Here is a 16669-nt window from a genome sequence, read left to right on the forward strand (position 1 = left end):
AAGATTGTTCATTCAAACAGATGATGAGGTCCCAGCTTTATTTGCTCCTTGTGCTGAATTAAGTGATCTCAGTTGATCTTCGTTCGGGCAGCAGTTGGGTTTCTGCAACTGGCTTCAATGCCCCTGAGCGAGAGTGTTCCTGCTCCTGATCATTATCCAGTGTCCCTGTTGGACCATGTGGATGTCAGAGGGGGACAGAATTATATTCAGCTGTGTCTCCTCTATTGTCAAATAGCCTGCTGACACTTCCTGTCTAGACTTCTGCATGAAGAGTTGCCAGGTACTAGAGAGCAACTGGTGTGAATTCCATTGGCTGAAACAAATACTGTTACAGTGCATTATTTGGTGGCCCTGCATATTAGTTTCACGACCTGAACATTGACTGTGTTGGATTGTGAAGCAATTGGTGACCCTTCTAAAACAAGCCTGGCCATTGGAGGATGTTATGGGATGTAAATAATGGTGACTGGTGTTGTCTCAGGCTTATGGAGATGCGTTTTTAGATGTGGGCAAGAGGAGTGATATATATTTGGCATGAAGACTAGGTGCAGTAACTTACATATTACATCAGTGGGAGCCTCATGTTTGAACTTTTTTTAAAATTAAGGTGTTGGTCTTGTACAGAGTCTAGTTGGAATTCTGGTTGACACGCTTTTAGTGGCCATGCATACCCATGTTCAAGGATGGTTATTAGCCCAAAGAAAATGGCAAAGATTTGTGCATTAGTTTAATGCAGCCAGCAAAGTTTCAGACTATGTAGCTTCACTCACAAATATTTAATAGAAATGTAAGCATCGAGCCATATTAGTGCTATGAAAGCAGAAATTACATAAGGGTTTTGAGTAGAGTGAAATGTTTGGCCAAAGTTGTGGGACTGGTACGTGTAGCTAATGTTTGAGTTTTGAGTGCCTACAAATTGTAGTAGTGATGGATTGAAGTATTTATGGGAACTACTGAAGCATTAATATACTCCTAAAATGTATGTTTACTGTTGTAAATTATGGCAGCTGTGTTGGATACATACAATAAGCATCTGAAAATATGTTGACTTTTCAGTAAAAATAATTAATGAATAGTAAACTTTATTACAATTACATTTTATATTCTGTCTGTATTTAACCACTTTCAGATTTTGTTGTGGCGAGACCCAAGAATGCTTTAGATTTGGGCTTCTTAAAACATCATCAACAACAACTTGGATTTATATAGCACCTTTTAATGCAGATAAATGTTGCAAGGAGCTTCACAGAAGTTTAATTGGACAAAAATGGTGGCACGAGCCAAAGAAGGGGATATTAGGACAGGTGGCCAAAAGCTTGGTCAAAGAGGTGGGTTTTAAGGAGTATCTTACTGGAGGAAGGTGGTGTTGCAGATAAGTTTAGGATCAGAATTCCCAAGTTTAGGGCCTAGATTGGTGAAGTCATGGCTCTCTGTGTCCTCCCACCCCCGTCTTTCTGTTGTAAGCGATTTTGTGTATTGCGTATCAAGTGTACTGTGGAAATTGTAAAGTTGTGTATTGAAGTGAATTATTGGTACAATTTTGTCCAATGCAAGATGCTTATACACTTAGCAAAAGCACCCTGGCCATCCAGTGAATAGAGACAAGTATTTAGGGGTTATCGTGAAGGTGGACAGGATTAGGAGGACATTCTTTCATGAAGCACAGCCTGGTAGCTGTCATCTCTTCTTTCTCTTCCTTGTGTTTTTTTTCTCTTTCTCCCCCTACGCCGCCACCCCCCCCCCCACCCCACCCCACCCCAGCCCAAATATTTTGCTGTTCCTTGGGCAGGGGCTGGGGTTGGTTGGGCTAAACCGTATTAATGGGGTACCTATTCTTACCAAAAATACTGCGCTAACTTGAACACCTTGTTTGTTACTCCACACTGATCCTTGGATAGGAAGCTTAATAGGCTTTTGGAAGACTGTAAGATTGGTTATGTGGCTTTCTGGACCATATCTAGGATGGCGGGCAGGGCCAAAATGCATTTTAAAGCATTTGGGAGAGAAGAGATGGAATTGTGTGAGGTGTATTGTGATTGGTACATTATTATGAACTGGTAGTGCGTACATTAGTGTAATGAATATGCTTCTGGACTAGCAGTCCAGAGGTTGTGTTCAGATTTCATCATGACAAGTTGTGCAATTTAACTTGATTAAATCTGATGATTTATGGGCTGGCAGCAGAAGAAAATGACCACGAAAGCCGCCAGATTGTAGTAAAACCCAACTGGTTCATTCATGTCCTTTTAAGAAAGGGAACTTGTCGTCCTTATCCAGTCTGGCTTATATTCAGTGCGGTTGACTCTTAATACACAAAATAATTGTTACAATGAAGAAAACCCACCATTTTCTCGGCAGTTAGAGATGGGCAATAAATATGAGCTTGCCAGTGTCATCCACATCCCAAGAATAAATTTTAAGAAAAAAAAACTGGAACCTGCACATTTCGCTGCATAACGAGGTTGACAGCAAGCAACATTAATACTTACTCCTTTAGCTTGCAGAAGCTTTTGGAAGAGACTAAGGCCTTAAAGTGAAACTTTTATTGTAGGGATGAAAATACACAAAAAAAAACAATTCAGTGGATAAATTTAATCATTCTACTATGAAATGTGTAATTTAAGAAAAATTGTTTTATGTCTTATTTTGGACATTACACATTTCAGTTAAGGGGAAAATGGCAGACATTTTTTTGAAAAAAATATTTGATTTGGTGAAGATTGACATAGAAAAATTAAATGGGAAATAGGGCATAAGAAATTACAATGGTAAAAGTTGATATGAAAGTGTGACCAAAAATCATGACAACAGGAAGTAAGGATTGCAGAGAAGTGTGTGGAAACTGGAGATTTATGTTTGTTTATTTATTGAAATTTGTCACGCTTTTTAAGTTATTCTGCTTTCCCTTACTGCTCAAAAATTACAGCTGGGGCTACTGTTTGTCTACAGCACTCTGCATACTATTTGGGCTTTTCGTATAGGAACTCAAGTCGATTTCCCCCCCTTAAATTCTTCTGTGGAAGTGCAGTATTCGTCACTTGTAACACCCAAACATTTCATTTTAGGTTTATGATGAGCATAAATTTGTAGTAACATATAAAATGTGATATTTGACAGCATCAAAGCAGAGAGAAGGAAAAGGGACAAGTAGTTTTAATGTGATTATTTGCCTTCAGGTGCTCAAACAGGCTGACAATTATTTTGGATATGAAGCCTTGAATTGTTAGTCAAGGCAAAACGTGAGGACAAGTTGTTTATTTTTTGGGAGGGGGAAATGAGGAAAACTTTTCAGAAGTCTTAGAATTATTTTCCAGTAGTATTAAATAATGTAATGCAATAGTTCACAATTCAGCTTTCAGAAGCATATACTTCTTTCATTTAGGGGTGCTCTCCAGTATTTTTGTGGCAAACTTTTATTCTTTATGCAAATATATGCATTTCTCTGCTGTGCAGATTTAGGCCACATGGTGTCACTAAATCACGTGTTGTTTAGGCAAACTTGTGTTTTTGAATAGATATGCGTGTGTATCTGTCATAATTTGTGATTCTGGGCTATAAGCGTGATAGTCAGCATTATTACAACATAACAGTTTGATCATACCTGTAAGGCAGTTCCATGTTCCAACTGAAAGGATGGTCAACAGGCAAACTAATTAAGGATAATTGACATAACTGAGGATACCCTCAGAAGATGCCGTGTACCTCTTTGATCAGGTACAGACGTTGTTTAAAAAATGGTGCCAGTCAACCATAAAATATATATTTGTATGATTTTTGTATCCTTAGTCCTTTCCAGCTTGAATTCCTCATCCAAAGCAGAAAAAACTGCACTGTTAAAAGTAACAATTTGCTACTATTTCTGTGCAGAAATAATACTATATGCTTTTATTGATTGCATGTGGTTTCAACTTGCATTAACTGTACTAAAAGAATAGTGTACAAAATTTAACAGTGTGATTGAATTGCAGTAAAAGGAGTTGGATATATTATCTGGTTAGGAACAAGACTGGAAACTTTACAGGTAGAAATGGCATAGGAGTAGGCCATTCAGCCGCTAGAGCCTGTTCCGCCCTTCATTTAGATCATGGTTGATCTGTACCTCAACTCCATATCCCCTGATACCATTACCTAACAAAGATCTATCGATCTCAGTCTTCAAAATTTCAGTTGACCCAGTAGCCACAGCCATTTAGGGGAGAGATCCAGATTTCCATTAATATTTGTGTGGCAAAGTGCTTCCTGATTTCACTCCTAAATGGCCTGGCTCTAGATATCCCATTGTTCTATATTCTCCCACCAGAGGAAATAGTTTCTCTGTATCTATGCTATCGAATTCCTGTGTCATTTTAAAGACCTCAAATAAATCATAACTCAAGGGAATACAAACCAAGATTATGTATGCAACCTGTCCTCATAATTTAACCCTTTAAGCCCTGGTATCTGGTGATTCTGCACTGTACCTCCTGCAAGGCCAATATATCTCTCCTGAGGTTCGGTGCCCAAAACTGAATGCAGTACTCCAGATGGGGTCTGACCGAGGCTCCGGACAACTGAAACAATCACTTCCTCACTTTTGTATTCTAGCCCCTTGAGGTAAAGGCCAACAATACATTAGCCTTTTTGTACCTTTGTACTAGCTTTTAGTGATCTGTGTACATGGGCACCTATATCCTTTCTTCATCCACAGCTCTTAGTGTCTTCTCATTAAGAAAATATTCAGATTTGTCTTTCTTGGATCCAAAGTACAAGAACCTTGCACTTCCCCACATTGAATACCATCTGCCATTGTTTTGCCCACTCACTTAATCTGCCTGTCCCTTTGTAACTTCCTGTTCCCATCTGTGCCTCCTAACTTAGCGTCATCTACAAACTTGGATGTACAACTCTCTAATCCTTCATCCACACAAGTGGCTGCACAATATAATCCCTTATCAAATGTCTTCTGGAAGTCAGATATAGACAACATCCATAGACACTCCCCTATCCATCATGCCAATGACCTCCCGAGAGAATTCAACTTGATTATTCAGACATGACCTACCCTTCACAAATCCATACTTGACTCTCTTTGATCAGCTCATACTTGCCCAAGTGTCCAATCACTCTGTCTCTGATAATAGATTCCAATAACTTCCTCACAAGTGATGTTAAACTGATGGGTCTGTAGTTACCTGGTTTCTCTCCCTCCCTTTAAAAAATGAAGTGACGTATACAAATTTCCAATCCAAAGGCACAATTCCTGAATCAAGAGAGCTTTGGAAAATTTTGACCAGCATATCTGTAATTTCTTTTTTTAATGCCCTGGAGTAGAAACCATCATAAGAGACCATAAGAGATAGGAGCAGGAGTAGGCCATTCGGCCCCTTGAGCCTGCTCCGCCATTTAATGAGATCATGGCTGATCTGATTTTTTTTTTACCTCAACTCCACTTTCCCACCCTTTCCCCATATCCTTTGACTCCCTTGAAGATCAAAAATTTGTCCAACTCAGCCTTGAATGTATTCAGTGACTCAGCCTCCACAGCTTTTTGGGGTAAAGAACTCCGAAGATTCACGACCCTCTGGAAGAAGAAATTCCTCCTCATTTCCGTCTTAAACGGGCGACCCCTTATTCTGAGACTATGCCCCCTAGTTTTAGATTCCCCCATGAGGGGTAACATCCTCTCAGCATCTACCCTATCGAGTCCCCTCAGAATCTTGTATGTTTCAATAAGATCCTCTCATTCTTCTAAACTCCAATGAGTATAGACCGAACCTGTTCAATCTTTCCTCATAAGACAACCCTTCCATACCCGGAATCAACTTAGTGAACCTTCTCTGTCCTTCCTTTTAAATAAGGGCACCAGAACTGTACGTAATACCTCAGGTGTGGTCTCACCAGCACAGTGTACATTTGTAGCATGACTTCCCTGCTTTTATACTCCGTCCCCCTAGAAATAAAGGCCAATATTCCGTTTGCCTTCCTGATTACCTGCTGCACCTGTATGTTGACTTTTTGTGCTCCATGGACGAGGACACCCAGATCCCTCTGTACCGCAGCATTTTGTAGTATTTCTCCATTCAGATAATATTTTGCTTTTTTATTTTTCCTCCCAAAGTGGATGACTTCACATTTTCCCAAATTTTTGCCCATTTGCTTAACCTGTCAATATCCCTTTGCAGACACTTTGCGTCCTCATCGCAACTTGCTTTTCGACCTATCTTTGTATCATCAGTAAATTTGCCCACAAGACACTCTGTTCCTTCATCCAAGTCATTGATATATATTGTAAATAGTTGAGGCCCCCCACTAGTTACAGATTGCCATTTTGAAAATGACCCTTTTATCCCGACTCTTTATTTTCTGTTAGTTAGCCAATCCTCTATCCATGCCAGTATATTACCCCCAACACCATGAGCTCTTATCTTGTGCAGTAATCTTTTATGTGCCACCTTATCGAATACCTTTTGGAAATCCAAATATACTGCATCCATTGGTTCCTCTTTATCCACCCTGCCTGTTACTTCCTCAAAGAACTCTAATAAATTTGTCAGACATGATTTCCCCTTCATAAAACCATGTTGACTCTCCTTGATTGTATTATGAGTCTCCAAATGTCCTGCTACTACTTCCTTAATAATGGATTCTAGCATTTTCCCAATGACCGATGTTAGGCTAATTGGTCTATAGTTACCTGCTTTCTGTCTCACTCCCTTCTTGAATAGGGGTGTTATGTTTGTGGTTTTCCAATCCGCTGGGACCTTTCCAGAATCTAGTGAATTCTGGAAGATTACAACCAATGCATCCATTATCTCTGTAGCCGCTTCCTTGAAGACCCTTGGATGCAAGCCATCAGGTCCAGGGGACTTGTCAGCCTTTAGACCCATTAGTTTACCTAGTACTTTTTCTCTAGTGATAGTGATTGTTTTTAGTTCCTCCCTCACCTTTGCCCCTTGATTTTCTACTATTATTGGTATGTTATTAGTGTCTTCTACTGTGAAGACAGATACAAAATATCTGTTCAATTTCTCTGCCATTTCCTTGAAGATTTATCTGTTTAAATCTCCTGGTCCTGGAGATTTATCTGTTTAAATCTCATTATTTTCTCTTTTTTTAAACTTGTATTAAATCCACTAACTCTCCTTGACTTATTTTTAGGTTTGCTTGTACCACTGATTTTTTTCTTCTTTCTCCACTGTGAAAATGGATACAAAGTACTCATTTAACAAGCCTATCACTTCCTTATTATAGTGTTGCCTGGATCTGTCTTTAATAGGCCCACCTTCCCCTTTACCACTCAATATATTTATAAAAACTTTTGCTCTTACCTCTTACTACTTTCTTTGTATCCCTACGTTGATTTTTATAGCTCTCCCAGTCTGCTGAATTTTAACTTTTCCTTGCATTTGTGTAAGCCTTTTCTTTTAGCATGACACTGTCTCTTTTGTTACCGTTGTGGCTAAGTACACAAGTGGAGCCTTCTGCCTATTAAAGATATGTACTCTGTTTTGTATCGCACTAAATACTTCTTTTAATACTTCCCGCTGTTTGTAGGTTTACCCATTAACAGTTCGGTCCAGTTTACTGTGGTCAATTTATTTCTTATCTCTACAAAGTTTGCTGTGCTTAAATTTAAAACCTTGGTTTGTGACTCTCTTCTCTTAAACCTTCTCCCTCCTCAAACCTAATATCAAATTCAATCATATTATTGTCACTATTTACAAGATATTCTCTTACTGTCAGATTGTTAACTAATTCTGGTTTGTTACTCAACACCAAAATCTAGTATGACATGTTCCCTTGTAGATTCTAAAACATATTGTTCTAGAAAAATGTTCCAAATACATTCTAGAAATTCATTGTCGTCACTGCTTGAACTGTTCTGCCTCTCTCAGCCTACGTGCAGATTAAAATCTCCCATTAAAACCACATTGTTTTTGCTTCCCTGATCTCTGTGTTTATCCATCTCCCCTGCCCAATCTACATTACCACTATCAGGTCTGTAGACAACTCCTATCAGAATCTTGTATCCTTATCTGTTCCTTAACTCTACCCATAGTGTTTCTCCTGCCCAATCATCCTTACTCCGATTCCTTCCTTCTACTCTAATTACTCTACATAGGATGGGGTACGCTATTCCTGCTGACTACTCATTTGCTATCATCCTGGTACAGTGCATTGAGATCAAACAAAGCATGCCCACACTTATGGGGACTATTGATAACAGCCATTTTCACTGTGCCTTTTGTGCAATTGTTCATGTACCACCTATCTGGACCCCCTTGCTCTTTCATCTCTGGCATCTTTATCCCAATCGTAATTAATCACCATTCTCTGACGTTTTTGTACCAATCCCAGTTAATTACCATAGACCGTGCATTATGCAATGCCATACAGTGGCAGTTACAGTGGGTACTGGATGCAAAAATGCAGCAGTAACCTCTTCCTTCCCTCCACTACTTACACCCCCCTCATTGGGCGGGATGCTTACCATACAGGAGGTGCAGGGAATGTGGCATTCTCCCTACATGTTTGCACATGAAGTTGTTGAAAGCCGGCCAAACACTCCGAGCTTGAGCCAGTTCAAGAGCAGGGCAGTGTAGTTAATGGACCAGCAATATGACAGTGGTCTAATACAGAAAAGCCAAGGTGGGCATGGAAGGACACTGGATGAGACACAGTTCCTGGCCTGTGCAGATGTGTTGCAAATCTGGCACTGGTGCAGACCACAGTCACTAGCTGTATTGGTGCAAACAGGTGGAAATGAAAGTGAGTTTCGATACTGCTGCACAAGTGGACCCTTCACGAGCAGACAGAGAAGTGGGGCTAAATACCCGTAGTCGGTTTCTAGCACAAACTGCTTCTGATATTTTGCTACAGTTTTTGGGACCTAGGGTGGAGTGTTGATCTTCTGGCAGGTAAGACTCCTGTGAACTATCCCCCAATTTTTGCTCATAAAATTAGTATTTTGTGAGATTTGGGAGCGAATTATAGCACATCTTATCACTGGATACTAGCAGAGGCAGGCAGACATGGTTCTTGAACCTGCTGCCTGCCTCACATATAGAAAATCCCTTGACCAAAATAAACAGACAAATTTGGTACATTGCGTGGCAGGGCTTCCATATGACAAAGAAGAAGACATGTAAGTTTGGGGGGGGGGGGGGGGAATAATACGTAAGAAATCTGACCTAAAGGGAATTGGTGGAGCTTTCTTGTGCACAAGTAAAAGGATAGACAAATTCCACTCAACAATCATGGGGCAATATTGTACTTTTATACTCATGTTGTTTCCTGTGTCCCCTCACTTTTTCTAGCACTGCTGTTCCTTCTAACCAACGTATCTAAGCTTATTTTCCTTTGCTGTGTGTGTCGCAAACCATACAATATCTGTACCTTCTGAATCTATATTGTGATCTTATATACAGTGCTACTATAGGAACGGATGATTGAATAACTGCATTGTTTTTTTCCAGTGACATCTGTTCACTTGAACACACTTGATTAACATTTGACTTATCTTCTTTGATGGAATAAACTGAAGCTCGGGTGTTTTTTTATCCTCTCCTCTTAAAGCATTAACTCCTTGCACAGTCTGGTTCCACATATGCCAGATGCCATAAAGTACTATGCCCAAGTAACTGCTGTTCTTGTGTAAGCATAGACAGGGAGTGTCTGCGGGTTAATCAACTGTTAGGGCATTGCAGCCAAGCCAGAACATGTTCTCCCTGATGCCTTCACAAGCACAAAAAGCAATTGGGTGCAAAATTCGTGGTGGATTTTCACCTCCTTAACCAGGAATTGTCAAGGCCATTTGTATACCTCTTACACTGACGTGCTGGCTGAGATCAATTAGCACAGCATGGACGAGGGATCAATACTGGTCCCATCTTCCCCCTCCATAAATTTGAGCTCATCCAAAACTCTGCTGCCCGTATCCTAACTTGCACTAAGTCCAGTTCACCCATCACCCCTGTGCCCACTGACCTACATTGGCTCTGAGTCTGGCAACACCTCAATTTTAAAATTCTCATCTTTTTTTCAAATCCCTCCGTGGTCTCGCCCCTCCCTATATCTGTAACCTTCTCCAGCCCTACAACCCTCCGAAATCACTGCAATTCTGGCCTCTTGCTCATCCCCGATTTTAATCGTTCCACCATTGGCAGCTATGCCTTTAGCTGCCTCAGCCCTAAGCTCTGGAATTCCCTTCCTCAACCTCTTTTTCCTCGTTTTAAGACGCTCCTTAAAACCGATCTCTTTGACCAAGCTTTTGGTCACCTGTTCTGATTTCAGGTGGCTTGTGCCAAATTTTGTTTGATAACGCTCTTGTGAAGCACCCCCCCTGGGATGTTTCACTACATTAAAGGTGCTATATAAATGCAAGTTGTTGGTACTTTCCTAGTCTATACTCCTTATCTTAATACTGTAATCAGCTAGGTATGACATGGGCCTGGTTGTTCTATTCAAAATATGTTGCCTTTGCTCTTTTGGTTGGTGTGAACCAGTCTAGGCAAGAAGATGGGCATGGGTTGGTTTACACCAGTGCTGCTTTGAAACTGCCTGCTGGGTGGTATGGTACTTGTGCTCTGTGGGGAAGTGCCTGGTTTCTGCCCTGCACTTGTGATCTTATAAATATTTTTCATCCCTTCATTATTTTTTTGATTATTCATTGAGGGGAAAATACTCACTGAAATGTGCTAATCCGGATCCAGTCTGGTATATAAATCGGGTTCTTGAGAAGTTCTTTTAGTTTTATTACTGTGCTGTCTTGCTTTGTTCTTTATGATAATTTCCTCAAACGAACCATTAATTTTGTATGACCTAATCTGAATGCAGCCTTCTATACAGCAGTGAGCACCTGTGGCTTTTCTTTATGGTTGTACTATTAAGCACAGATGGTGCAAAGCAGATGTGAGGTTGGCAGCAGGAGGTGAGCCAGCAGGTATTTATTTTGAAATCTGTGGCGTGTACACCAGCCTGAAGGAAGCTATGTTGCATATATGTGGTGTTGGGAACATTTTAATTTGGACAGCAGGTGTAGCATTGTTGTGTTAATGTATGAGCATTATAACAATTCATTTGTTACACAGGCCAACGCGTATTGCAGGCAAATCGTGTTCGCTGAACGCACCAGCTATAAGCGATGGGGACTGTACTTCTAAATAATACATATTAAGTTTAACAGTTTAATAAATGTGATGTTAACCAGAAGCCAGATGCTTCATTTTAAATGTTCAAAGTTATTTTTTTTCTCTGGAACGTTTCAAACATAAAATCAATCAGCTTTAATTATTACTGTTACAGAATTTATGTTCTGAACAAAAGGTGTACACACTGATCTGTTATCCTGCTTATTACTCATAGGAGACAGAGTTGAAAATAAAGTGTCTTATTTGAATAATTCTGAGATAAAGAATACTAAGTTATTTTTGTTCTATTTTTCAGGGCAATTAAAGCATTTCAAGAGGTGCTTTATATTGATCCTAGCTTCTCTCGGGCCAATGAGATTCACTTGCGTCTTGGGTTGATGTTTAAAGTGAACACGGACTATGAGTCAAGTCTTAAGGTAGGTAAAGAAAACAATGTAACTGCAGAATATTATTTCAAATTAAACCGTGACAACATTTCCACTTAAGGTCCCATAATATGACATATTTTGAATTTTGCACGAATACTTAAGTAAATTTGTGTATTAGAAAGCTCAGGTGCTGAATTCGTTCATACCAAATATTTAGTCTAGCAGGAAAACCTTTTTTTCTCTCGTGTCATCCCCAGAGAGAGTTTTATTTTGTAATATTCATTAAACACATTGCACTACATCCCCAGTTCCAGTTGTCTCCATGATTACTTTGGTCAGTCCTCTGTGACAAACTGCTTGTGCAGTGGGAATTGGACTGTATCTGGGCAGAAATGATCATCCCCAGTTGCCTCATCTTTGGCTGCAGTGAGACTTTTAACATGTATCCCAACTTTTATAGTGGTTTCACATTAAAGAGTACTTCAAGATATGCATACTAGTGCAGCATTTACAAAACATTTTTAAAGGGGAAAATTAAATTATTAATTCTACTAGCTGTATTCCTCTAAATTAATCTCACTACTATGCTTTCCATTTCTTAAGTGTGGCATGGCAAATAAAGTTGCTTATGATTTAGAGAACAGCTAAATTTCAAACAAACTGTCTCTTGCATATGTGCAGAGAAAGCTGTGTGTGTTTTTGGAAGGCAATCTAGATTATTTCATTGTAAGCAAGGAAAGCAAGTTTTTTCAAAAATGTGGTTTTCTCCTCAATTATTGACCAACATAGTACCTTTTTGTGTTTCTTTCAATATTGAACTCTTGGGTACAAATACAGAAGCCAGTAGAAACTAAAATATTGTGCGCTATTGCAGTGCTGTGAGTGGGATGAAGATGGTGGTTTTAATGTATTAGAAGATATTTTTTCTAGAGATGAAATCAGGAAATCAAAATTAATTGCATTATTGTTGATCCAGAGTATAGTAGTGTTTATTGAAGATAGAATGATACAGCACAGAAGGAGGCCACTTGGCCCATCATGCCTATGCTGGCATTTTGAAAGAGCTATCCAATTAGTCCCACTCTACCCTTTCCCCATAAGGCTGCAAATTTTGCCTCTTCAAGTACTTATCCAATTCCCCGTTGAAAGTTATTATTGAACCTGCTTCCACCCTTTCAGGCGGTGCATTCCAGATCATCGTAACTCTCTGCATAAAAATAATTCTCCTCATTTGGCCTCTGGTTCTTTTGCCAATTACCTTAAATCTGTGTCCGCTGGTTACTGATCCTTCTGCAACTGGAAACAGTTTCTCCTTATTTACTCTTCTCAAAATCCTTCATGATTTTGAACATCTCTATCAAATCTCTCCTGAACCTGCTCTGCTCTAAGGACAACAACCCCAGTTTCTCTAGTCTCTCCACATAACTGAAGTCCTTCATGCCTGGTACTATTCTAGTAAATTTCCTCTGCACCCTCTCTAAGGCCTTGGTGGGGTGCCCAGAATTGGACACAGTACTGCAGCTGGGGCCTAACCAGTGATTTATAACAGCTTAGCATAACTTCCTTGCTTTTGTACTCAATGCCTTTGCCTATAAAGCCATAGGTCTGGTATGCTTTTTTAACTGCCTTCTCAACTTGTCCTGCCACCTTCAAAAGATTTGTATACATACTTCCCCAGATCTCTGTTCCTGCACCCTTTTAAAATTATACTATTTAGTTTATATTGCCTCTCACCATTCTTCCTATCATAATGCATTATTTCACACTTCTGAGTTAAATTTCATCTGCCATGTGTCTACCCATTTCACCAGTCTGTCTTTGTCCCACTGAAGCCTGTTACTATCCTCCTCACTGTTTACTACATTTGAGTTTCATGTCATCTGCAAACATGAAAAGACCACTGCTCTTTTGGTATATATTAGTGACCTGTACTTGGGTATAATTTTCATGTTTGCAGATGACATGAAAAACAAATGTTCACCAGTACACTCTGCTTTCTGTCCCTTAGCCAATTCTGTATCCATGCTGCCACTACCCTTTTAATTTTCTTATTATGTCTATTATGTGGTACTTTATCAAACACCCTTTGAAAGTCTATGTACACAACATCAACTGCGCTACCTTCATCAATTCTCTGTTACTTCATCAAAGAAATCAATAAGTTAGTCAAACACTATTTGCCTTTAATAAATCCGTGCAGGCTGTCCTTTATTAATCCATACTTGTCCAAGTGACAATTAATTTTGTCCCAGATTATACTGTCTCAAAATTTCCCCACCACTGTCGTTAGGCTGACTGGCCTGTAGTTCCCCCTTTTTGAACAGGGGTGTAACACTTGCAGTCCTCTGGCACTGCTCCAGTATCTAAGGAGGATTGGAAGATTGTGGCCAGATCCTCTGCAATTTCCACCCTTATTTCCCTGAGCAGTTAGGATGCGTCCCATTAGGACCTGGTGACTTTTCTACATGGAGCACTGCTGTCCTTTTAAGTACTTCCTCTTCATTTTTATCACAGTTAACTTCTAAGATTAAAGTGTTAAATATTTGTACAGTGTATGTGTGGAAAGTTACTCAGAGTATCTACACAGGAATAAGTTTCTGTGTACCAGCAGCCTGGGGCTTTAGCCTACTGAACTGTGACTTGCTCGTCTGGTGGCTTTCACATGGTTTTTCCTCTGCTCGGAGCAAAACATGATTTTTATACAGTGATGGTATTCCGGTGGTGGCTTGAGCTCATGGTGCACAGGGTAAGCAGCTTCTGAATGTAAAGATTAAGGTTTAAATTAAATGATTTTATTTTTAAAAAAGCTTGTTCATTTGTGATGTAACTACTAGCAAGTGGCAGTGGTTTAGGTGCCCTTTTCACATAGTGGTTCAGTTCAGTGTTTTGGACCCCAAGCGGTTCCACAATTTAGCAGGGCTTGGTTTTTAGTTTTTATTATTAAAATACGATCCTTTTTCCAGTCATTTCTTCATTTACTAAGTTGGTAGTAATACTGTGTGAATTTAAAGGGATTCTGATCTGAATTTTAAAAACGTGTATGAAACAAACTTGGAAGAGATGGATGCAGTAATTGTATCAATTATATGGTTAAAACCAAGATTAATACATCAAAATTATTTATCTCTTTTTTTAATTACTTGTCAGCCTGAGTAACTACCATATCCCATTGGTGAGAATAGATGGTAGTTGACTCTATCTTTGGTCCTGGAACAAAATGCTCCTTCAGGTTTCATGGTACTGTCTAATGATATTGGTGATGGATGCATGCCTGACAGGTTAAGAATTAATTCTTGTATAACTCATTGATAATCATGTGAGATTGTGATATTGAATGGCCATTGATATTGGAAAAACTATTGCCCTCATGGCTCAAGATCTCACTGATGTAGGCAGTGTGATTACCCAACTCTCTGTGCTAGTGATGCATCAAAATACAGGTGAATGGGCTTTTTGAGAATACGGGGTTATATAGAGGTAGATTGTTTCTACATTGGAGAACAGCTAGGTTCTACGTTACATAAGGGTAAAAGAGAGGCTTGCATGGATGTCTAGTAATTTGTTATGCATTCTGTCATGTCTGATTTCCGGAGTGTTTTAAAGATTAGAGTTCAATAGTTCTGATAATCGCGTGTTCTCTGGAGTCTTGAAAATCCTAGTACTAAATACTGTCGATCCTATCTCACTTAAGTAGAAGTTTATTTGGTGTTCAGTAAGTGAATAAGAAAACTACTGATCTGTTAACTCGATGATGTTTGAACCTTTGCCAAAGTAGAAAATTCTGTGTTTAGAATTACAAAAGGATGCTAGATTCTTGTACTAATTTCTTGATTATGGTTGTCCCTTATCCACATCTTTTCTCTTTATTCATGACTCCATACAGCTTGCATAAGCACACTGAGTTCCTTAGAACTGAAACCGGTGTTTTTATTCTCTTGTGTACAGGTTAGCATACCTAGGTTTAACAACAAATCCTGAATTGTAGTAATTTGATTTTTGGTGTATACGTGGGATACCCACCACATTCTCTTGTCGCCTCAGAAGATAGACAGATGAAACACCACTGTTCCGACAGGCTAAACTACTTGGCCGAGACCCACTTCAGCTGTTGGTTCAATTCCTGAACAGTTTGAAGTTGGAACTGCTTGGCCAGTAAATATTCATCTGGGCAACAGACCTAGACTACACATACCGTAAACATGTGACTAATTCTTTTCTTCACATACAAGCTCACATGTAAAATCACCTTGATTTGTATCGCTACTTGCCTTTGCTGTTCCATAGGGACTGATCAAGAAAACTGTCTTTATTTTGAAGTCCATGTGAAAGCATTTCACATGTGTGGAGATCTTCCCTGCTCCCAAAGAAAAATCTTCCGGGTGGTGGAATTGGATTAAATGGATATCTCTTTCAGAGAGCTGGCATAGGCATGATAGGCCAAATGTCCTCTTTCTGAGCTGCGCAATTCTATGATTTATTTCCTAAACATGATGACTTGTGTCGCAACCCTCTAGTCCCTCGTTGAAATTACCATTATTCATGTTTGAGTCTAGATGATGTGTTGGGAAGGCTATTCCTTCGTGAGCACATCAGAGCCAAGCTTCATGATTTAAATATGTTTAATAGCCTGAGTAACTGAATAGCTGTTGGGATTGGGAGCACTACCTGATGCTTTCCCTCAAATAAAATAGTCGGGCTATAATGGTGTAGAGGCTGCTCATGCTTACAGTATTTAAAGTGGAGTTTATTAATGAGTCGCAGCCCCACCACCATGTAACATTTCCACTTGCATCCCTCCTACCCGTTTAGTCTTTTGTACTGCCAAGTCATGCTGACTTTGACTTTATTCATTCAGAAAACCTTCATTCTTGTTGTAGCCCTTGAAAATTAAGACCAAGTGCTGGGGGAAAACCTAAATCCTTTAGTGACACTAGTGGAAGAAATACAAATTACCTCTCCAGCCCACAAGGCACTCGCTGCTCTAATGAATTACGATGTGGAGATGCCGGTGATGGACTGGGGTTGACAATTGTAAACAATTTTACAACACCAAGTTATAGTCCAGCAATTTTATTTTAAATTCACAAGCTTTCGGAGGCTTCCTCCTTCCTCAGGTGAACGTTGTTGGTGAATTACGGCACAGCACCTCCCAGCTACATAGTTGTGCTGGCC

At 39.6% G+C, this 16669-nt stretch overlaps 1 protein-coding gene across 3 annotated transcripts in view; it reads left to right on the top strand.

Moving 5' to 3' along the window:
* The window catches only part of kdm6a (lysine (K)-specific demethylase 6A), a 230591-nt gene that overhangs the window by 82706 nt on the left and 131216 nt on the right, over positions 1 to 16669 (top strand). For all 3 annotated transcript variants that reach the window (XM_067992901.1, XM_067992902.1, XM_067992903.1), the window contains exon 6: positions 11425 to 11545. In XM_067992901.1, the coding sequence (XP_067849002.1) occupies positions 11425 to 11545 (121 nt within the window). The remainder of the gene's footprint in view (positions 1 to 11424; positions 11546 to 16669) is intronic.

This window comes from Heptranchias perlo, chromosome 11 (genome assembly GCF_035084215.1).
Source record: "Heptranchias perlo isolate sHepPer1 chromosome 11, sHepPer1.hap1, whole genome shotgun sequence".
Classification (NCBI taxonomy): domain Eukaryota; kingdom Metazoa; phylum Chordata; class Chondrichthyes; order Hexanchiformes; family Hexanchidae; genus Heptranchias; species Heptranchias perlo.